The sequence below is a fragment of the Scomber japonicus genome, chromosome 5 (genome assembly GCF_027409825.1).
Source record: "Scomber japonicus isolate fScoJap1 chromosome 5, fScoJap1.pri, whole genome shotgun sequence".
In the NCBI taxonomy this organism is placed as follows: Eukaryota; Metazoa; Chordata; class Actinopteri; order Scombriformes; family Scombridae; genus Scomber; species Scomber japonicus.
Genome location: NC_070582.1, coordinates 19438165 through 19463234, shown reverse-complemented (window position 1 = coordinate 19463234; position 25070 = coordinate 19438165). Strand labels below are relative to the sequence as shown.

At 39.0% G+C, this 25070-nt stretch overlaps 1 protein-coding gene across 1 annotated transcript; it reads right to left on the bottom strand.

Moving 5' to 3' along the window:
* Nucleotides 1-1027: 1027 nt before the first annotated feature.
* Nucleotides 1028-23943, bottom strand: sema3e (sema domain, immunoglobulin domain (Ig), short basic domain, secreted, (semaphorin) 3E). Its single transcript, XM_053318521.1, has 17 exons — nucleotides 23829-23943; nucleotides 11021-11181; nucleotides 9396-9455; nucleotides 8855-8974; nucleotides 6960-7053; nucleotides 6530-6646; nucleotides 6116-6258; nucleotides 5895-6009; nucleotides 5131-5200; nucleotides 4902-5046; nucleotides 4377-4602; nucleotides 3959-4050; nucleotides 3483-3524; nucleotides 3092-3258; nucleotides 2671-2741; nucleotides 2232-2365; nucleotides 1028-1528 (listed from the first exon to the last, which is right to left on the bottom strand). The coding sequence occupies exons 1-17, from the start codon at nucleotides 23941-23943 to the stop codon at nucleotides 1028-1030; spliced, it is 2373 nt and encodes a 790-aa protein (XP_053174496.1).
* Nucleotides 23944-25070: the final 1127 nt, after the last annotated feature.

The following is a 25070-nucleotide window of genomic DNA, read 5'->3' as shown; positions in this document are numbered from 1 at the left end:
AATGGGCGGAGGTTGAAGAAGTTATGCTATATAGAGAGATGGAGAGAGAGATAGTAAGGGAGAAAAGGAAGAGGAGGATGAGGAGAAGGATGAGTTTTTGAATGACAGTTACCAGATGTGCACACAAAGACTTCCCTTAATTTTAGATAAATACAATATACAATATACACCATACTGTTGATACATTTGATCACAACTGTAGATCTAAATGTAGACACTTACAATAACAATAATATCCACTGGTTTACTGTTACAGGGTTTACAAGTGCTTAAATAGTACTTTCATTGAGGGCATAATTATAATTAAAACATGTTTCAAATATTCATAATAGTGGCATTGCAACATCTTACTGTATGAATTGTGGCCATTGTAACCACACACACCACAGCCGTGACCACATTAAAATTAGCAGTATCATAGAGCTCAAAGCATTTTTCACTGTACAAAAACAACAATATTTTTATTCCAGTTTATGACATCTAAACAACTACAGAATTCAACGTAGAAACCAAGAAAATAAGTTATCATTGTACCAAAAAAAAAAAAAAAAAAAGAACATATTGTTAACATATTGTTTTCTCTCATAACATATATAGTAAGAGTCATATTGAACCATAATGAGAGATGGAGCAGCGATTTGGTGAAGCAGTCTCCGTGTGCGTTTGGACTGAGAGCTGGGTTGGGCTCGGTCAGTCCACAGGAGCTGATATATATGTTCTGCCTGCTCAGATCAGAGGCAACGTCGTTTAATCAGTCATCAATCTCCATCCAAGGCCTCTGCTTTGCACCGACACTGACATTAATAGTATTCACCCAGAGTCTGCACCAGATAATTATATTTTTTTAAATAAGTAGTAACAGCATAGTCAAACCATTGGGTGATAAATGTTTGTGCGTTTCTGCTCTTGTTGAAAGCAAAGTGAAAACCTTTTACATGGTGCAAACACTGAGTGAGCCCGACCTTTAGACTATGTACGTGTGCATGTGTATGTTTGTGTGTGTATGTGCAGTTCATCTCTGTTCTCTTCAGGTGTCCAATGTGTGCCTGGGTGCTCTGTGGGAGTTCTCTTCTCCCCTCCCTTTCCCTCTCTTCTCGCCACCCAGGGGAACATATCTTCTTTTGGTCTTTTTACGTTTTTTATCTGAGCACCACACTCTCTCACAGTACTCTTCTACTCTCTGGGCATCCCCATAGCCAATCAGCTGGAGGAACTCCTTGTACCACAGCCTGGAGTGGGGGCCTGGGACCAAGGATGGCACTAGAGCCCTGGGGCTGATGCTAGGTCCTGGTAGGGGGCCAAAGGGGGGGTGGCATGAAGCTCCAGTTTTTTCTACCTCTCCATCATTAGCTCTGTGGATTGCTGATTCCACCCTCTCCCCTTTCAGCACGTGTAGAGTGATACGTAATAATGTGTGCACATATCCATGTTCCACTGTCTGGCACACATACACACCAGCATCAGAGGTTCTCACACGTAAGAAAAGCAGCCCGTGGGAGGTCATGATAACCCGTTCATCACCTCGAACCTACACGAAAGAAAAAAACGGAACAAAAGAATATTATTACTTTTCTAGTCAGTAGTTTGACCATTATTTAAGGCCTAGTCTAGTGATTTAGACAACAGCAACACTGCTGCTGAATTTGCTCTTCTCCTAGGAAGAATTTTAATTAAAAGAGGATAAATTAAGTCATTCAATAGTACTTTCTGTACTTAAGGTTTTCTGAGATATATAACTACCAGTTTACTACCATAACTAACTAACTAACTAACTACCATCTAAATCTCAATGTTTAAGATACAAATGTTTAAATTATTATTTATTTTCAATGATTTTCCAAGGTTTTGCGATATTATAAAGAGACATACTATATATATTGCTGGAGTGCTAAAACCACTCAAGTTCAAGGGAGAATAGAATTTAGTTTGCAGTGCTGAAACATTGCATTTGAAAAACAGAAACAATGTCCTCAGGAAAATCCAAAGACCTCACTATGTAAATGTCAATTTTTGCTTCACTGACTGCCAACTAACTGTGGCAGCAGAAGGATCAGCTTAAAGCCAAATCAAAACTATCTGCATGATTAGTGAGACTAGTGAGAGGATGAATTTGGTATTGGTTTGTAACATGAACATAATTTCATATCAATTATTAATTTGTTTGTAGAGTAATATGTCTTCTGTATGGTCACGTTTGTATTTCTTTACATATACAGGGGCATAAAACTCACCTCTTGTTTCTCTCTTCCTTTCTGTAAGAACCAGAGGACTTTGGCCTGAAGTGATCGAGGAACGCACTCAAGTAAAGTGCTGTTGCTCTCGACACCGTACACCAGCCTCTCCTCGGCTCTGTGCCATTTTTCATCTGTGAACAAACATACACATACGCATAATAAAAGATCAAAACAAAATGTTCCTGTGCAAGTGAGATGGCAAGGAGCGGATTGTCTGTCACAGTCTATTTCCATTATAAGACCACACTAACCTCACCTCAGCCAACTGCAATGACACCTTAAGAGTATTTATATTCAGTCTAGTGCTTCTGAAGAACTGTATCATTTCCTTGCAGTTTACAGTATTTGTCCGAGGACATTTTGAGATACAAATGACTACACACAATCGAGTCCATGCACACACTTCATACACACATCACACACTTCATACACTAACCATCAATTTGCATTCCATTGCACAGCTGGACGGCGTTGCCATGACGAACATCCTGCCGCCTGAATCGTCTGCTGAGATGGAAAAAAGGGAAGTAAAGTGAGAGTAATTTTGAACATGTGATGACATCGTGAGAGATCAGTAAAAGGAGGGAGAGAAAGAAAGCAAAGAGGGAAAAAGAGAGGAAAACTGAAAGAGAAAGAAGGGTGGTGATCAAGTGCATACTGAACAGCATTGCATAACACCTGACTGTCATGTGATAATGACTCGGTGGTCTGGCAGTAGAGCGTTGTGAGATTCAGGGCAAGATGCTTTGATGGAACAGAGGTTTACTAGTAAAGGTGTGAACAGCTGATGTCACACACAAACACATGTATCTGCAGGGAATAAATACAGGCCCTATCTCAGAGCTGTGTGCTGTTACCTCTTTGTGTAGACTCCAGCAGGGTAGTATCTGGAGCAGGTGAGACCATCCCAAGCACAGTAGGGGTCTCTGGCCAGACAACAATCAGCACATTCTGAGCCATAGAGGTCACACTGATGCAGTCTGATCTGGGCCACACCCACTTCTGACCCTACATACAGCTGTTGCTGTGGACCCAAGAACATGATCCATTGATATAAAGTCAAAATGTAACTGTAATCAAATGTTACATATCCTCTCTGTCATCACCTCATGTAGCAGGGCAACTTAACAAAAGTAGGTTGCAGTACATCTAAATTGTTAATGTCAATGCAAAGTAAAGCATAGTGTAGCAATGTTATCATCTTGTGGCTAAACAACAGAATTGCAGGTATTCAAATCCTCCTCTTACCCTTTTTGGTGATATTATGATCTCTTTTATTGGTGCAGGCACCTGCAAATAGACAACATTTTGCTTTTATTCAAAAATAGTACCGAAACAGTGTTTCATCAAATTATATAAAAATAAAGCAACAAGAGCTGGCATAAAGTTTTATGCCACCTGTCACATGTGCCCTCCTGTCATGAATCTATCCATCCAAAATCAGTTTTGTAATTAAAATGGCAGCTTGACAATTAGTTTGAAAACTTTAAAACTAGTTTTCAAATGAAACTGCTCTAAGAAAAACGGGTATATTCATGTCACACAATGCATGATTTCCCCTCAGGATGTAAATGTAGTGAATCAGTAATTCAGTGTTTTTGAAACAGTTGCTCTTATGGTGCAACTGCAGCAGTAATGGACTATTATAAATATGCAGTAAAATGCTGAATTTGTGTGGTTACAAAGTATTTTGCTTTCACATCTTGTAGCTAAGAATAGACTACCTTGAATACTTGCAGCTCTTCCAGCAGCACCTCCTCCATAGTGTCTGTGTCTTTGTTGTAGATGGTGATAACTTTCAACACCACTGAGTCATCTGATGAAAAGAAGAAGCATGTGGCATGAATGTTACAATGCTGCTTAGACAAAAATTTGACAGCTAGGCATATGGTTGCCTTGACATAAAAAATTAATACAATTTATTTCCACAATCAATTTCATATTCAAAATTATCTTGGCATGCAACAGGTTTCAGTGTTACCAAATATTTTTTAAAAGTGTGACTGTATGCCATAAAAATGTTACGCCATGTGTATTAAAAGTTAAGTGCACCTCCTTTGATTTTATTTGACTGGTATACACATTTGTTGCATATATAAAGCTTTTTGCAGTAAATATGAATTTTTTGCAGTGTGTATCTACCAGTGCCGATGTAAAGGACATGGTAGTGTCCATCCTGGGCTTGGACCCTGTCTACTGCAATCTGGGTCAGCTTTCTCCTGCCTGGTTCTGTCTGCAGCAAAACAGGTCTATGATGCTGGGGAAGGACTGCACGATACATCACAGGATGAGAGCGCACAAACCGCAAAACCTCATCAGGAAAGTCCTTTGAGCTGGAGAAGCCACCGCTGTTCACTTTACTGGCACACTGTTAAAGAGATGGTGTGATAGATGCAGAGTAGGCAGAGGCGGGTCATTAAATACATTGGCACTGTCTGCATTGTAGAAAAAAAAGCTGACATGTTTTAGTCTAGCTCAGACTGTGCCTGCATGACCTGCTGATGTAGCTACAACAGTCACCAGACTGCCCTACATATTCACAACACTGTCCCTCAAAGGATGCCTGTCATGGACACAGACTAAAGGAGAGTGCTGTGAATGCATAATGCTGGGGCATCAAAAAATGAAATCTCATAAATAAGACTTCATTCAGACATTAACACTCACAGATCCAGGTCGTGGGTAGGGGACTCTGTCCTCGTAAGGTGACCAGCGATGCTCAGGCCTCTCTCGGTAGGCAAATGGACCATTAAAAGCTGCTCTGATGTCCTCCATGTGATAGACACACACAGCATAGCCTTTAAAGACAGCACTGCAAAAGAAGGTTTTATCAGTAATTTGATGCATAACAAAATTGTGCCAGTATAATGAAATGCTGATGTCAACCTGCATTCACCTTGTTGTGCTGAATAGGCCAAAGATTTCTGGGTTTTTCTCATCCTTGTTTCTGAGCACAAAGACATCCTCTGAAAGACAAAATGAAGATTTGATGTTTTTTTATCCTCACTAGCAGTAGTGAGTAGTTTGTTTTCTTGAGAACTATTGTCATCGTTAAAATGGTAACTGTTACCTGCTGAAGACATCAACGTGCTAATATTGTTATTTTGAGTGTGCTGTAGCCAATAATGACTTTAGCTTAAAACATGGTTGTGCCTAATTTCATTCAAACATTTATATAGTTATAAAACCACCGACTTTGTAGGTGGTGTATGTAGCTACTTTCCCTTGAAGAGATTCACCAACACTGACACACTCACAGTCTGTCTGCAGGTGTTTCATTTTACTGCTGCTTTCAATAAGTGTGAGAGCACGACTGAACAGGCAAGTGGTTTCTGAGTAATTTATGTAAACCGTGCTTGTCTTGTCTTGTTTGTTAAAGTTGTAAGCGATGTGCACATAATTTGAACAAGTAGTAATGGTGACTATTACTCTGAGGTAATAGTCCCACTACATTAAATGTAATATATTGTGCTGGCTGCACATCAAATAATCTCATGCATTGAGATTTGTTCCTTTATAACTAAATATTTGTTTCCACTACTCCAGGACAGACATACACAGCAACAAAAATCCTTGATCCTTTAGACTGGATACTAAAAAGCACACAGTTTAATAATCATAACTCTGATGGCATGCAAAAAGGTGTCCTCGTTGCCCTACCAAGATTATCAAAGTGTGTGTCAATGCCACTGGGTCCAGCCACAGAGCAAATGAGACGAGTTTTCAGAAAAGAGCTCCATCTATTCACCAGCATTCTCTGTCCTCCCTGGTCATTCTGAGAGATGAAGGGAGATATAGATTGTGACAGCATTGTCTTTACTTTGGCTCTGGCTGATTAAAGTACATCAAAGGTGCATATAGTACAGCATTCAAATTCTTACCACACAGACTCGTCCAACGCGGGTATAGACAGCCTTGTTTGTCCCCTCAGCATCCATATCTCGTTCAGTGAAGAAGAAGTAAACTTTATCATCATCCCTGTCGTCATTGTCTGGGATAACTGCTGACCCCACAAATTTAGGTTCTGTGGAAAGTAGAATTTGTAACAAAAAGGCCTAGAGTGAAACATAAAGTTAACATGAGGTTAAGAAGTGGAGGTTGTGGACGTCACTAAGTGAAGCAAACAGTGTGATCATTATAAGCTGTTAAAATTCATATTCATTTCATGTCTTTTATGGTTATGCAGATTTGGAAAAATAATTTAATTATTTATTTTCTGAAAACATACTTATGATGTGTTATCAAGTATTTGCAGATTGTACAGGACATGTAATCATTCTGTAAAGTACACCAACCATTGAGTTGTTGCCTGTCATCTCTCTCAGTGCGTGTGAACGTCTGGTTGTTAAGTCGACACAAAGCTCCATCATTCTCCCAGTAGTCAGTGTACAGGCCAATATACAGTTCTCCTCCTAATGTACACACACACACACACACACACACACACACACACACACACACACACACACACACACACACACACACACACACACACACTTAAAAACTAAATAACCTGTTATCAAAACTGCAACCCTCTTTTACTGTGATTAAAATGCAGGCATGAAAAAGGACCACAAGATGGCAGTATTGAATGCTTAGACGTCAACAAAGTGAGCAAACCTCTTCAAAGTGGAAATGTATGTTATCTATTGATACTGACTGAAATAAAAACATCAAATGTAGTCTCACAATGTTTGGTGAGCTGATGAGTGATAAGTTTCTTACTGGAGAGTGTAGATGTGCAGGGACTGTTGGGGTCATACGGACAACGTCCTCTGCCACTTGTGATACTTTCCTCTTGAACAGTAAACCTCCTATCCTGTGAACAACACACACAGACAAGCACACAGTTCAAAGTTATTCCCACACAAATATGCATAAACATAAATGTCACAAGCACACATTCAAAATATGTACTCATGCAAAGCCTTTGACAACATCCACATAAACCGCAGGAGGTGGAGACAAAGAGGTGAATTAGAGAGAGGAGTGATCAAAAAGTGATGGATGATATGGAACAATGAAGATAGATGAGGGAAGGAGTGATGGATGACCAAATGAAGGACTGTTGTCTGTATAACCAACTCTGCTATGCTCCTATATCACAGCGAGTTAACTACTTACTCTTGTGATCTTGATGCCTTGCACAGCAGGTGGCAGAAACACAGAACCAGATAAACACACACACACAAACACACACACACACACACACACACACACACACACACACACACACACACAGACATCCAAGTCCCTATAGAGCTAACTCATATATTGTGGACCACCGCAGTATTTATGACTGTCACTAGCAGATCAGAGAGGATGTCAGTGATTTATGAGAAGAACAGAAACCCCACTGTGCTGTGACTACAACTCTGCGTGACTGTAACAGAAGTCAGTCTCTGGGTTAAACTCATCCATCATATAATGCAAACTACCAAAACGGAAAACAAAATATGTAAAATAAAGTTCAAGCAGTGTCACCTTAAATGCAATACTCTGAAATGCAGTGTGATTTGTATCAAATGCTTGAACCAGTAGGCATAAATATTCAATATTTTAGTCAAGGGTTGCTGTGATATATGGCAATAGTATTTTCTATCATAGTTTATTGTTACATATATATTATTCATCCCAGGCTCAATGGTAATTCTAGACTAGATGTAATCTCATACAGCATGTGTGAAATTTATGTGACGCAATGCACTGCTTAAAGAGAGATTTGGTTCTATAAAAATAAAGCAACTAGCCAAAGCTGATCCAGTTTTACTAACTCTATGAACATTCCAATGATATGAGTGATGTTTGACTGTGGTTCCTGTTTGAAAGGTGTAACTGGCCTGGTCAACCAACTGGACCAGTGAAGGAATGCAGGGTGAAAAGGTCTCTTCTTTCCTTTCTCCCTCTAAATACACAGAACCAGATAAACACACACACACACACACACACACACACACCTAAGGGCTGCTCAGTGAGATATGTGTCATACCCTTAACAATCTTGCTCATATACAGTAGATGTATGCAGGTAATTTTGCATGCGCTTCAGTATGTACAATATTCCTGACATACACACTGGAATTGACCTCAGACTACAGAGATAGAACTTAGTATTCTCTGTCCTCCATTTCCCTCCTACAGAAAGCAGCACCTGGCCTGTTTTATCTGACCAGTGGTAGCTTTAGCTTTTTATAATATAAATGAAAACCGTGTGGCAGATAATTCCTTCCTTGCAAGAAAAAAACAAAACCTCTGCCCTCTTTTACTCACCGTATTTTCCAACTCTGTTTCATATCACTCCTTGTTGCTAGGAGCATAAACACATCTGCAGTAGCATGTGCTAAGAGTTTAAGAGCTCAGGTCACAGCTGTCTACACAACGTTTTCATAATGTAAGAGAATAGAGTGTAGAATGAAAGAGTTAAATGTGAAATTTGGCTGTCTGCATAACACAGAAATCTCCTAGTCCTTGACAGTGAAAATCTGGTGCATGGACAAAGACTGATAAGACATTTCCACAGTGTGTGAACATACCAAAAAGTCAGGTCACTGTGCTGTTTGACTTTGTAAAATATAACTTAAATATTTGGCTGGTAAACCAAATTCAGTCACTCGGACTCACCTGTCCTGAGTGTCCCACCCTGACCAGGGTACAGATGGGGTTAAAAGCTCCTGTTCCACAGACCAGTAAATGGGTCTGGTTGTACTGCTGTAAGACCTTGATGTAATTTGCACACTCCGGCTGTTGGAAGAGATACAGAAATAAAGCAGTGGGTAGGTAGAGTGGATTGGCAGTGGGGGTGATAGAAGGGTCATGAGGGAGGATTGAGGCCAAGATGGGGTAATGGAAAAATGCCAGGCTTTTACTGCATCATCAATAATATCAATAGTTAAGGTTAAACAAAGGTTAATGAACATAGTGAGATATGTAAATCAAGACATGCTGTCATGCTCACAGTATCTATCTCTGTACGTGATCTGCCCACAATCTGGAATAAATCAATTATACTATGATATTTGTACATAAAGTTAAATTACATTACCAACTGGGCATTTATGCTTTGCTCTTTACAGTCAACTTCAGTCATACTAACGCCCAAATAATAACATATGCAGACATGCTTACAGTAATATTTTACTGTGCTGTAAAGAGAGTCCCTTACCTTTTCCCTCCCCTTCATCAAACATTCCTCTATCTGAGATTCAGTACTGGCCCACTGGATCTGACAGGGAGGAAGGACAGTTATATTCCTGTTTACAACACTATTATTTCATTTTAAAGTACAAAAAGGAAAAAAAAACATTTACAACATTAACATAAACATATTGCTCAAATACTCTTGAGGCATATTGTGCCTTGCTTTTTCAGTTTCTAATTTATAAACTCAATCAAAGCACAGTTATATAGCCTATGCATGTGCATGTACACACATACAGACATACACATAAACACCCAGTTTGGCCAGAACCAACATACTCAAAAACAGCTTATTTCCAAGAGCTGTGGATTCTCTCCTCAAACATAAACACACACTACTCTCATAAAACCACACATACACTCACCTGATGAACAGTACAAGTGCAATACAATTAGATGGACAAGTGCAATTTACCTGAGCATTAATTATTATTTATTATTGTGTTACTTATCTGTGCATTATTTATTAATTTAACCACTATTTATGCCCTTTTATGCAATGACAATATCTATCTATCTATCTATCTATCTATCTATCTATCTATCTATCTATCTATCTATCTATCTATCTATCTATCTATCTATCTATCTATCTATCTATCAATCTATTGCCTCATGGATGAAATACACTACCGGTCAAAAGTTTTAGAACACCCCAATTTTTCCAGTTTTTTATTGAAAAAATGTTTTCAAGCTTACCATCTTGGTCTTTTTTCCTAAGGTAGTTCTGGCATAGCTTGGACTTATGTTTTGGGTCATTATCTTGCTGTAGGATGAACCCCTGACCAACTACGTGCATACCAGAGGATACTGCATGGCGCTGCAGAATGCTGTGGTAGCCGACCCTGCATACAGAAAAACAGCCCTAGACCATCATGCTTCCCCCTCCATATTTGACAGTTAATGTCACACACTGAGGAACCATCCTTTCGCCTACTCGACGGTGTACAAAACTCCTGCGGGATGAACAGAATATTTAAAATTTTGATTCATCAGTCCATTGGTGGTGTTTCATGGCCCAGGCAAACCTCTTCTCCTTATTCTGACGTCTTAGCAATGGCTTTCTTGTTGCAACTCGACCTGTCAAACCTGCAACTCCAAGTCTTCTCTTCATACTTCATACTTGAAACTGAGACTTGCTTACTATGATTGTTATGAAGCTGTGCTTGAAGCTGTTGTCCTGTGAGCCACCTATCACGCAAGCTGTTGACTCTTAGAAACTTGTCTTCTGACTCTGTTGTGACTTTGGGTCTGCCAAACCTCTTCCTTTCAGAGTTTCGCCCAGTTTCTGAGTGCTTTTGATGGTGAAGGAAACTGTACTCACTGACACCTTGACTTTCTTCGCAATTTCTCTGTAGGAAAGACCTACATTTTTAAGTGTTTTTGTATAATTTTCAGTTTTGGGTAACCTTACCTTTTTATTTAACCTCTGGAAGTTCATCACTTACCTTTGTATCATTCCAAGCTATTCATTGGACTTGAACTGCTTGCATTTCAATAAAAAAACTGGAAAAATTGGGGTGTTTTGACAGGTAGTATAGATCAATATGTCTCACTACCTGGCAGGCAAGGTGATGAAAGCATGCCTACCTCTCGGTGGTGTGTGTTAACCCGGTCCAGACTTAGGGAGAACAGAGAATTCTTGGCCCCCACATAAAGCCTTTCATGGCCCTCATCCAGCAGCATGGTCTGGGGCTGAAGAGCTGTTCCATGCCCCTGAAACACCCAAGTCCTGTTTAGCTGTAAAAGCTCTGCAGAGATAATAACACACCAAGATAGAAATTATAACAACACAACAGAGGCACAATATATATTTAGCTAGATAGCAAACAAGAAGCCAGATTAAAATTCACATTTTCAATGGAAACCATATCTTCTTAGCTACCAGCAAGATCTAATTTGACCAAACCCCTCCCCCAAGGGATTTCTCTGGTCTCTACTCTGGTCCATATGCCTACGTTCCAACTGCTCTCATGGCCAAGGGCACATTGCAACATGTGTTTCTGATTCATCACTTCCCCAGAGAATGGCGGAGAGCAACAGCAGGGTTATCTTTTCATCTCATCTCTGCCTCCCATGTGGCATCTACTCTCGCTCAATTCAGCTACACTTACACAGTGTTTGTCACAGGTTCAGTTATAGACCTACATATTGTTTTTATCATCACTAAAAAATCATAAATGAGTACATAGTGCAGTTCAAAGCAGCTCTCCCAAATAACATATACCAATAAAATCCGAAAAAGGACTACTGCTAACCTTTGACATAGCTCAACCATAAAGATACTCCTCAGAATCAGGGTAGAAATTTGATATTTGAGTCCTGGGAAAGATGCTGTGATTATTGGGAGAGCCGTTTGATGTACACTGCCTTTTATACCAGGCGGAAGCAGTTTTATCAGACAGGAAATGGACCGTTCTCTTAATCAGACATTAATTTGAGATTGCCCGCTACTCCCAGTGAGTCCTCCTTTAGATTATTTGAAATCCTATCAGTTAGTTTGCACGAGCATGCACACATGCAAAACACATCAAGCTGTATCTACTTGATTGAACTGGACAGGCTCCGAGTCTATACCTGCTCTCTGTAAACAGAGTTGAGGGTGAAAGATTTAAACTAAATGCTGAAGCCCCAGAGGTGTACACTTCCTGTGAGATACACTGGCCTGAAAAAGCTTTCATTAAGGCACAAACGGGTTGGCCTTGTAAAAGTAGAAAGCAGGATCTGGAGTGTGTTAGCAGAACTTTTGAAACTTCAGACAGATTTAAGCAGACAAGTAAGGTTTGTGATAAGATTTATTGTGGACTACTAGCATTGCATGGGCTGTGTTCTCAGATATGTTCTATTACATGCACACCTAATGCCATCCAGGCACTATTCCTGAGCAAACTCCCTTTACATGAAAAAAGGAAAAAAGACTGAGACTGCAATATTTGCAACTATGTCAAATATTGCTGAGGTGTCTCTATATACTGGGATTGCAGGGGGTAATTGTATGATATATTTTTCTAGCATCTGTATATTTTTAGTGATACTTGATCCCCAAGATAGAAGGAGTGAGTGTTTATCCTATTTTGTAGATGACTCATAGCAACAGCATACACTCCACGGAAGGTTTTATTTGTTTGAAATAGGATTAGGTATCCACAGAGGAGTGGGTGAGTGTGTATATTTTGTTGCTATTAAGATTTCCACGGTGGAAACAGACGACTGTTTGTTTGAATAGAATTAGAGCTGGGGTGGTTAGGTGGCAGAGACTGAGGGGATGTGGCAGTAGTGTTCTGCCAGTGCTCAGACATGCTTCCTGTAATTATCTAATCCACACACACTTGGAGTTCTCTGTCTTTTTCTCTCTCACACACACACTCTCTCCTCTATCTCCTCATAGCTTCTGAGTTAAGCTGAAGTTAAATCAAGGACAGTACATTCACATCCCACTCCAACTTTTCTACAAGTATTGGACTGGCTCCCAAACAATCAGCTCTTTCTTTATGTGAAGTCAAATCTGCTACCACTTATTTAGCTGACAGAGTTAGATGGCTTTTTAAAGTGATAGGGTAAACAGTGCATATGCCAAAACCTTTTTTCCATCTACTTCTCACTTGTCTTTTTTAATAATGATGAGTGGCAGCTGATTCATATGGACACATAAACACAGCGAGATGCATAGACATGTGTGAGCTCTCTCCCCCAAACACACAGACACACAAATGCAGATACACTTTGTTCTGGGATTAGTTACATATACTGTATAGAAGGGTAAATACAATATCTTGAATATAATGTTTCCATTCCCTGTTAATTGGATTAATCAAAAGAAGGAAACTCTATCATTAACCAGCTTGAGAAAGAATATCCGGTTTATAATAATTTAAGGTGTTCATTAATTTGCTTAATTACACATAATTTCATGGCTACTATAAAATGCAGTTGGTGCATCTTCCAATTACACTGACTCACTAAAAATGCTTAGGTGTGCACAATGCTGTTTAAAAGTATCTCCTCTGTTATTATGTGTGCCAATTAAAGACAGTTGCAGCCACTGCTCAGACTGAAAAAGAGAGTGGGGATTTCCATATTTCCCCTTTCCCCTCCTATGTCTCCCTCTTCTCTGCTCTCCAAGTTTTATCTGCAGCCAGCAAGGGCTCCTTAGCCATCACCGAAGGAGATGAGAGGAGGGGAGGAAGGAGGAGGGGAAGTAGGGTGTTTCTCCATCAGCAACTGAGCCAGGCAGACACATGGCCCAACTGTGATCCCACTTCAAATAGAAAACACAGAGAAAAAGGGCTCCCTCAAGACAGACACTTTCATCGGCTGTCTGAGTAACGCTGAGAGATGCCTGAGAAGATTTGGTGAAGTGATATCAAAATAAACGTACTGATCTCCTCTTCATCCATGTATGGAAATACTGTTTTCCTGCACCAGGAAGAACAATGTGTGTGTGTGTGTGTGTGTGTGTGTCTGCAGTAGCAAGCTACTTTTGATTATAGGTCTCTTTACACCACAGCAGGAAATATTCAGATATAGTTTAGTAAAAAAAACAAGATAAATGCACACGGGAAATCCTAAAAAAACATTCCTTGTGAAAAATAAAAACACAAATTATACGTGCTAACATAATTTGATCTATTGCCATTACTAAGCATACATTTCATATAATATTAAACTTGTGGTAGGCAGTCTCATAATTCCAGAGAAATAAGTCTATGTTTACACATTGAATAATGGGACTTGTGCTGGAACAGAAACAAAGAGAATTATTGGGGTGGACTGAAGTTAAAGGGGACAGGAATAAGGACAAAGTCTGTTCTCCTTGTGCTGTTGAGGCCAGAGCAAGACGGCGAAGCCCCTAGGGGTGGGGGTCAGGAGCTGGAGAACTGGGGTATTATGCCATTATTGGTATATGGCCTTGTGTTCCACAATCCCCTTGTGTAGGGGAGAATGATGTCAGGGAGCAAAATGAAAGCCACATGGAGTCTCCAAGCAGGATGAGAAGAAAGAGAAAGAGCAAAGTGTGTTTCTGTGTTTCTCTGTAATAAAGACAGAGTTCAAATCTGTCGCCTGATTGATATCATAAATCAGGAGAATACCACAACAGCATTTCATGTTTTGATTAGCGACAAAAGATACATCTTAATCAAACACTGCAGGCATCCACATACAAATTCGAATGTCATATTTTAAAAGGATTTCCTTTGTTTCATTATAACTGACATGAAAACGATGTCTATCCCCTTCTGTTCCAGACTACCGCCTCAACTGGCGATGTTTCCCGAAATTGAGACTTTTTCTATTCAGGGATCAAAAGCAAACTCCCAGGAATCCCTGGAGCTGGACTTTTTAAGGTATAACTTAAGCTACAGTCAAAACACACAACAAAGTGAAATATGCATAAAGCTGACAACTTTATTTCATGGTTTCAATAATGATTAAGGCAAATGAATGTAATTTAGGTTAATACATATTTGGATGAACACAGCCTAATACAAACCTTGGATACAGCTTCAGCTTTGCCATATAATATATGTGAATACTATGAAATACCAAGTTCATTGGCTGTGATCTGTTTGGTAAGAACAACCTCCATGGAAGTGGTAGACTATTGAACAATTCTTCATTGTATAAACAAACAAAATACATCAAAGCAAATACACTAATCTGGTGTTTTCACAGTCATTCTATAAAGCTGTTACAATCAAGCAATGTTAGATATATCCTAGTCATTACGTCAGAGATCAATCAAAGCTAACGAAACATTTCTTTATTTTACTTCAGCATTTCAAACATTGTGCAATGTGCATGAAGGCCAATACAGTGGGTTAAATAATGTTGAACCTCCAGCATATCTTGTTCAAGGCAGACACACTTTGTATCATTTAATATTTTGAAGTGTTTCCATGCAAAGCTGCTGGCAGACACTGGGCCAGATGCAAGAATATGTGTTTTTCTTCTTAAATCTGTCATACTTTTTTCGTGTGGAATTTACGAGTGAGCCACATCGGATTCACCAAACACTCGTATCACCAGAAAACAGTCGTAAATGACCTTCGTAAACATGATGAATCCCACCTGTTCTAAATGAACGTGCGTTACCGAGAATAGTAAATTAACATGAATGACGCCCCCAAAATACCATATAAGCAGGTGTTGGAGAAGCTCCATTCATGAAAATGGCACTAAAGACTGAGAATAAGAACTTTACCCGCTCTCAGAAATAGATCAACAGAAACACATATTATTATTTAGTGTTAGTGGTGGAATTAAAGGTCCAGAGAAAGACTAAGAATGAGGAAAAATGAGCCGTGCTGTGAACGCTGTCTCAGCTGTTGCGCGCACTGTCACAGAAATAAAAACAAAAATGACTGAACCTGAATTATGCCAGGTGATGTCATCAGCCAGGGATTTAAACTATTACTTTGATAAGCAATATTTCAATTAAATGAATAGAAGTTATTAATAAATAGTCAGTTTATATTGTGGAAAATAGCTCTGGACAAGTTGCTTTGTAGTTTCGGCCGCTAATATTTATATAGTAAGCTTGCATTATATCATAGTTTCAATTGTCAATTTAAATGACTGATATATCTGCCTAAATTGTTAAATAGCCTAATACTTCTTTATACTAAATAGCCTAATAATTTTACAAACAGAGTAATGTCATCATGATTATGGATTCAGAAGTGCAATTTAATGAACGCGACATAGTATACACTTGCTTATTGCCTACATCCCCTGTAGTTCACACCCATTACTCAGGGGTCTCTAAAATACTGACAATATAATATACGCTCAGCCTGCGGATCGACATAATTAATTCCTCTGTTAAGTGGTAGTCAGCATACAGTGATGTTAAAAAGAAAATCCAAGTCAGATGACTTTGAAGCTCAACTGCTGATGTTACACCTGCTGCCGGATTGCTGTCAGCACAGACTTGCTAACACCCGGGATGATAACAGCTTGACCTCTCTGTGTCTTTGTGCTGATAGACTACAGTAGGTTACATCACTCCGCAAAGTGTAGCTACCGTATCGTGCTTGGCTGTATCATACAGTGTTGTTTGGTCTTGATACCGATGTGGAGGTATTTATGTGTTCATTAAGTGATTATCATATCTTGCTTATCTAGTATATGATGTCACCCCCCCACCCCCCACAGAAAAATTTGAGTCCCCACAAAAGACATGATAACGTTGGCATGGTTTAAGAACGAATCTGTGCATATGAGTGGTTCTTGCATCTGGCACATTGTGTTGTAATGGTGGAGCCTACAACATGAATTTGATGAGCCAAAAGGAAGTTACTATAATAACTGCATTAAGAGTCATTGTGCAATTCCATGAGGTCAGAAGTGTATGTGCTTTGAATTGCTTAGAATTCAAGGTGCTTTGTGTTTATTAATTAGTGTGTTCCACCAGTGCATGCACACAGCTGTTGTATGTTTTTGTTTAAGAAGTAAAACTGTAGGCCAACATATTTTCTCAATATATTCCAATATATTCTAAATGTTTGAATGTTTGATTATATTTATTGAGAAACGGGTAATGGTTTGGAGGTATTTGTATTCCAGGGAATCCCATTTCCTGGGATTAAACACATGCTTCAACCATACATGTATACAGTATGGTCTTGGAGCCCACATAAATAATTTATTGATTCATTATTACTCTCTGTCAAATCGTGACACAAGTCATGTCAAAATCCTCAAAAGTAGTTTTCACACAGTGTTATTCCACATTAAATTTATTTTTTGACAGCCATAAATTTGCTAACATCCAGCCTGTGTAACCTTTCTGCATACTGCTTCTTCTCTGCCCTCCACAAATGAGCAAAGTGAAGTGAACAAAGACTTTTTTTTTACTTGGCATTTCTTTTTTTCTTTTTCTTTTTTAACTTAATTTTTATTGAGTTTTTCTCAACAACATGACAGGTACATGTACATTTTCCCCTTTTAACAGCTGCACTGTTAGTCTTTACACATATGTAAGATAACGGTAAAGTATATCAACTTATAATTATAATAAAGTACAATCGAACAATGTACATATAATGAGATGGTTATAGATGAATAATTAGGAAATGATAACAGTAATATGAGAAATATATATATATATATATATATATATATATATATATGAATAAAAAAATAAAATTTCCTTCCAAAACAGAACCAGAATATATGAATGTGGTTGGCATTATCTTTACCACAGTTCCTCCAGCAAGAACCACTACGTGTCAGCCCCATCTTAGCTCTTATTTCTGGTGTTCTGAAGAACCTGACAATTACTTTCCACTTAAATTCCCTCCAGGAGTTTGAACTTGTGGCACAGTGTGCCTCAGTGCATATCTCTTCCCAGGTGTCCATTGGTATGTCATTGTTCATTTCCACCTCCCATCTCTGTCTTATCTGTTGGGAGTTGTGCATATTCGTAGATAAAAATATATAATATAGTTTACCAATTATTTTCTTTTCCCTATTACTTATTTGTGCTATCAGGAACCTCTCTATGGGGTTAGGTCTTCTAAGTTTTTCCCACTCCTCGTGTGTTGTCAAAAAGGATCTTAACTGTAAGTATCTAAAAAAGTCTTTCTTTGGGAGATCAAATTCATTTTTCAGCTGTTCAAATATTTTAAGATTGCCATCCTTGACCAATTGATGCAGATAGGTTAGTCCATGTTCTGACCATTTTCTAAAGCCAGTATCTAAGTTGTTAGGGGTAAAGGTCTTCATAAGTCCAGTGTTTGTTAGTGATGAGAGTAGTTTTGGTAGCCAAAAGGCTGACTGTATTTTATTCCAAATTTTTAGAGTGGTTTTTGTTCAGGCTGCCATTTCTTTTACAAGGGCGTCAAAAAAAGGTAAGATTTCCAGTGGCTCTGTGCACATGCTTTTCTCGATATTAAGCCATCATGTGAATGTATCACTCTGGATCCATGCAATCATAGGCTTTATTTGTGCAGTCCAAAAATAATATTTCAGGTTTGGAAATTTAAGACCTCCATCTGACGTGAGTGATTGTAAAGTTTAAAGTCTAATTCTAGGGCGCTTATTTTGCCATATAACTTTTGATAATAATTTGTCGAAGTGATCAAAGGTTGGTTTAGGAATTTCCACAGGTAACATTTGGAATAAATAAAGTAATCTGGGCAGGACATTCATGCGGATACTTTCTACCCGACCCAGTAGAGAGAGTAGGAGTGAGGACCATCTTTCCGAGTCACTACTAATGTGCCAGATTATTTTATTGTAATTTGCATAGATTTTGTAGAGATAGGGTATGTAAATGCCAAGATAACTCTGTAGCTTAACCGTTTCTGAAACCAGATCATTCACATCCATAGCCTCCATAGTTTTATATACATTTACCTTATATCCAGAGTAATACCCATATCTGGGAATGAGCTCCTTTAGATATGGTATTGTTGACATGGGTTCTATTAAATACAATAAGATGTCGTCTGCGTATAACGGAATTTTGTGTTCTTCTCTGTTTATAAAAATTCTTTTTATGTTATTGTCGTCTCTAATGGGCCAGTGGTTTGATGCTAATAGCAGCAGGGGTGATAAAGAGCAGTCTTGTCCTTGTTCTAGAGTGAATCTCTCTGATCGGTTTCCATTAACCTTAACAGCTGCTTGTGGGGATGAGTAAAGTGTTTGTATCCAATTTATAAAATTAGGACCAAATTTAAATTGTAATGTTTGAAGTAGATATCGCCATGATACCCGATCGAATGCTTTTTGTGCATCTGTGGATACAATTATTGACTCTGATTTCTTATCTTTTTGATGGGATATTATATTTAATAGGTGTCGTACATTATCTCGTATTACTGTCGTATTATCATCATAATACCTTCCAGTAACAAAGCCTGTTTGGTCAGGGTGTATAATTTGAGTAATTATCTTATTCACACGTCTAGAAGGAATTGCTGTTAGTATACTCAAGTCCCTATTCAATAGTGATATTGGTCTATAAGACATTCAATAGGGTCTTTATCCTCTTTGTGAATTACAACTATAGTTGCCTCAGTCCAAGTTTACTTGGCATTTCTGAAGTGCTTACTCCACTTGTCATTCTTCATCCTCTTTTTCTCTTCCACAATATTATTGCAACATAGTCTCAGTGGAATTAAATAATCTCTGTGCCTTCTTCTTCTTTTCCCATGTTACAAACTTGACTCATCTCATCTCCCTGGTCACTTCACCAGGAAAAGGTCAGAAAGGATATTAGATTTTCACCAGCTGCCTTCCCCTCTGGAAATCTCATTAATGAACTGGAGAGCACACACTTAACACAATGGGAGAGAAAAAGGACGCTGAGATGTACACAGATAAAATGAGAAAGAGGGGAAGAGGTGAGTGTGGAAGGAAGGGAAGGGTAGAGGGGGAAAAATATTCTTTTTTCATTGCTGACCTAAAAGGTGCTACTATCCCCTACATTTCCCAGTGGTTGATAGAAAGTATGACTTATGGCCTATGGCCATGATCCAATGTGGTAGATGTTAATTATAGGCCTCTGCTCATGTAGGTGGAAGAAAGTTAATGTGACACCTCACTTTGCACATTAGCTTTAAGTAGAAAAAAATCCCCTCTTCATCTCAGGCCATACTGGTATTCCCCATCTCATCCTCAGAGGAAAGTCACCTACAGCCACATGATTTTAAGGCTGTAAAAAGAGAGAAAGCTTTTTCTTGTCTGGAGAGGAAGGTTTAAAATTACAGCTCAGGTTGGGGGGAAGGGGGTGTTATGCAGTAGTAATTACTACCTGAGTAATCAGTTTGTTCACACATGTCTGTACCTCATGTATTTTCAGTAAATGTGGAGGAAAAGAAGAAAAAAATGTCTAAACTTTAGCATTTGCTGCTGTCCACTATTAGCAAAAGCCTCACCATACTATGTGCTTACATTCTTATTCATTCATTTTTAGTACACCTCACATACACTCACATAGTGTGTGTATGTCAGTCTTTGTTTGAATTTTGAAGGTCAATGTTGGGCTTAAATTGGGAAATTTAAGTTTATTTATATAAGCTGACATATACATTCAGAACAGCTTAACATCAACGGATGACTTTATTCACTTTTGCCAACCGGCTCAAGAAAAATATTTATATCTTACTAAATGATCAGGACTCTTAAGTAAACATGTCATGGCAGACATGCTTAGGGGATGCATGGTCAATTTAATAATTGTGAAGGAGTCAGGTTTTCTTCCATGTGTTTGCCGTTGCTGCTCTTACAAATAGTTTTACTAAATTGAAAAAAATGTTTTCAGGAGAGACACGAATGTCTGCAGTAACCTTCCAACATGTGTTATTTATCAGGAATGACGGAATCAATGTTAGATGTTGTTTTATTTTTTTATTACACTGCTCACATTGCAATCAAGAATATGTTTTTGCTGCAAACAGAAGCACAAACACCCAGACTCACCTGAATGAGTTCTTTAGAGTTTATGTTGCTCACTTCTATATTTTCATGAAGAGGTTTTTCTGCTGTAAATGTACACTGCCAGAGTAGTTCTGGATAGGTATGTGTTATTATGTGGGTTGGGTGAAATTTTAATTGTCACTAAAACCAGGTCTACATTATTCTGATTTGTTTGAAAACACTTCTGGAGTGAAATGTTGTAAGTGACTGGTCTGATTTTGGTCATCATCATTATCATTATTATGAAAATTGCTGCATCACACTCTCAACAGCTCAAGCCAAGCATGATGACAGTTCTGTAGAGGCAGTGAAGTAAGTATGTCTGGCCACCTACCTGCAACCTGCCGTGACTCTGCCACGTGCTAGCTGTGCAGCAGCTTCATTAGCAGCAGAATTGATGGTTGTTCTAAAAGTAAAGTTCATTTCACTCCACAGGCCTGGAGATTTTGAAGAAGCTGTTGACAAAAACCTTAGACAGTGCAAATTCAAAACTAATAGATGTGTCTCCAAAGGCACAACAAACAAACAACAACCAAGAAAGAAAGAAAGAGACATTCTCATTTCAATTCTTTACTGATTGACTATCACCACAGGGTATTTCTACATACAATGGCCCAGGAATTAAGGAGTCTGATTTGCCAAAAGAAATTTAGGCATATTACTATCAAACTGTACAGCCAAAGATTAGAGTCAATTTTGTTTTAAAGACAGCAGAAAGTACATCATTGTAACTCAATATTCCACATGATTTAGGTAACGGCCTTTTGGAACTAGAGTTAATTGGGGGTGTAAGCAAATAAAAAGTATGACTGGGATGAAAGTGCATTAAATGTATTTGGAAAAGAATTACTGGTCCAGAAGTCTAGACAAAAAGATTTGGAATAGATGAAAGAGAAGAAAATAGTAATTGCACACCATGTGTGAAGTGTGGCTAACATCAAAGCATGCAGAGATCCATAATGCTTTATAGTAAGGTCATCCTTGAAAAACATGATAATGTGCCCAAAGGAATTCATTTCCAGAAACCAGGAGAAAGCTGATCTGATATTTTATTGAGATTTCTATTGACCCCATACTTGGTATCAGTCCATTTGACAAGCAGTACTGATATTATAAATATTTCCTTCCCATTATCAATATTTCTCTCAGAGAGCAGAATCTCTTTTTCCACACTCTTCTGATACCAGATGTTATGATAATATTCTCTTTATCCTAAGGGTGAATAGTTAAAACCACATCCCTCTTCATCTCTGTGAACTGTATCCAAGTCTTTGGCATGTGAAGAATTCACAGTATTCCGCCTGTGCATGTGTGTGTGTGTGTGTGTTTGTATGAGTTTGTGTGAACTTAAGGGTGTGTAAAAATCACCGGCAGAGCCCATGAGGCATATATTAAGGCTAAGTTGTTATTCATTCCATAATGATAGGATCCAACTGAAACCTTTTTCATAGCCCTAGGTGCTAGCCAGAACATGAATCACAGGAGAGAGAGAGAGAGAGAGAGAGAGAGAGAGAGAGAGAGAGAGAGAGAGCGTGTCAATCACTGTAGCATCTTTCCCCTCAGGGAATTAATGAAATGGGTGGTACAGTATATGAAGGTCATGATCAAAACAAATATTGATGTGGCATTTATGACTAAACACATCAGCACTCATCTGCTTACTGTTGTTGATAAATGCAATTTGTATTTACCTTAGCTTAAAGTCCAAATCTCTTTTTCTAGTCTTTGTCTTTCAATTTCTTATTTTCCATTTCTGTTACTTTTCATTCTAAAATTGTGTCAACCTGTATTTATTTCTGTTCTTGTGGCTAACTATTAACATTATGTGAAAAGGTAATCCTGTGTAGGTAATCCTTACAGTAATTAACACAAAACCCTCCTGACAGATGTAACTCATGAAGCAGACTTGTCAACTCTCATAAAAGAACAACAACACCGTATTTTTGAGTTATTGACCATCCAAATTCCACACCTATATTCAACCATGACTAACAGGCTTATGTGAAATCATCACCTTCAGTTGCTATATAGATCAAAGAAACGGTGAGAAGAAAGGCTATGTTTACTCAAGAGTTTTATCTACAAAGATAAAACCCTCATTATTGTCCAAGAAATGCACAACAATCAGTCTGCATACCAGTGCATGTACATCCATATCACACATGCCCACACACAAGTAAACAGGCACACACACACACACACTTCTTCTCCCAGACACATACATAACACTATCCATTCCCAAACCCAAATACCTCCTTCATCGCTCCACTACTATGGCATGAGAGAAAGCCACATTGTGGATTCTCAGCCACCGTGGCCAAAGGATCAAAACAAACTACAAGCAGGCTCCTTGAACATCAACAGTCAATACTAAAAAGTGTGGGCTTCACAGAGCCACAGCAGAGGTTCACCAATCCAACAATGCATGGTGACTTACTCTCTCAGGCTAAAACATAAATCTTGCATGACCATCTCATTACATGGTAATGTTAACCTGCAGCTTCTTTTACTCACTCACAGAGGAAGCTGCTTCTCTACTAACTCACTGTATTTGCAGTATGATTTGAAGAGAAAGACACATGTCAGAAACTATGTTAAATCCGTGTTGATCACAACACATCACAACAACTATCTCTAAGAATACATATAAATCATGTCAGTGTTACTTACCAAAATGCAAATACTGCCATAAATTTAAAGTAGAATTCAATTAAATTGTGAAATTACCTTTGCACTGTTACACCTGTCTTATCCTCAATCTGCCTTGAAGGCACTGAGCAGAGAATGCCAGTTTTTGTTCAGGCTGCATTGACTATTCCTGACAGTTCTACTCACTATACTGCAATTACCACCATTACATTGGTGCAATACATTGGACCATTTGAATTGGTGCAGCATAACAATTTGTTGCCAAACTTTTAAAAATGATAATAATAACATGCAAACATATACATACACTTTACGTGTTTCTTACCTTTGTGGGAGAGCCGTATCCTTGGGTAAACACTGTGTGCTTTGTGAGCTGTACTCAGCAGAACTGAATACAGCAGCATTAGTGTCAAATACACAGTCCTTATGTACTCTGCCATCCTCATCGAGGCACACACTTCACGTTCATCTACACAGAAAGCCTGCAAGTATGCTCAACATGGGCAGCAAAGTCTATGAAAAGAGAGACAGTCCACAGTTCTTTCTTCTGCAACTCTCTGTAAAATAAGGGATGAGCTTAGGTATAACAATCCAAAATGAGTCTACTTAAAGGTAACAGTCCATTTTCTGATCATCACCACAATGTGGATTAAATGGATGTATTTCTGCAGCTTCTATACAGTCTTTGCTTTCCCCTATAGCAGTCTGCTGAAATCTGCATCCACCCACTACCTTAGTGGACAGGATAGCTATTATCCTTGTTTGGTTTTAGTAACCAGGGAGAAGAGAAGTCCAGTTGCTACATTCATGCTGCAGTGCCCACTGCTCTCTGTCCATATGTCAATCCGTCTGTTTGTCTGTCTGTACGCTCAGCTCAGAGCCACTCTTTCTGATCAGATGAAAGAAAATGAATCCCACAAAGGTGTTATTGCTGCTGATTTATAAAACCTGATTGCGTTTGTCTGTTCCAGTAGGCAGGCAGAGCTGGAGATGTATATAGTATCTTCAGGCTGTGTTCCTCTTCTCTGGTCCACTGGAGCCAGTCATTCTCTGGACAGGAGCCCAGGGAAAGGCAGAGTGGGAGAGGGGAGGAGTAGGGAGCCTCGTGCCTGGCATGCGGTCTTGCTGCACAGGAGAAGAAAGTGGAGCTCCTAACTCTGCTCACGCTCGAACAGTCAGGGAGGATCCAAACCTCAGCTCAAACCTCAGTGACTCAGTTAAGATGATTTCTACCACTGCTACTGATCTGGGCAGAGGACACCTGCCACAGTGTGGTGTGTGTGTGTGTGTGTGTGTGTGAGGAAAAGCCTATGTGTATGGTTGATAATAGTTTGAGTGTATATCAGTTTGAATGGCTGAAAATTACCTGCCTCCTCCTTGTATTGAGATCTCTCTCTCTCTCTCTCTCTCTCTCTCTCTCTCTCTCTCTCTCTCTCCCTCCGAGGCAGTTAGATTAAGTGTGCTGTGTCTCCCAGGCAGGCTCTGTAAGAAATACCGCCTTTCATGTCACTGTACAGACCACCCCTTGCTTCTCCTCTCCCCTTGCCCTCCTCCTTTTTGCTCCTAC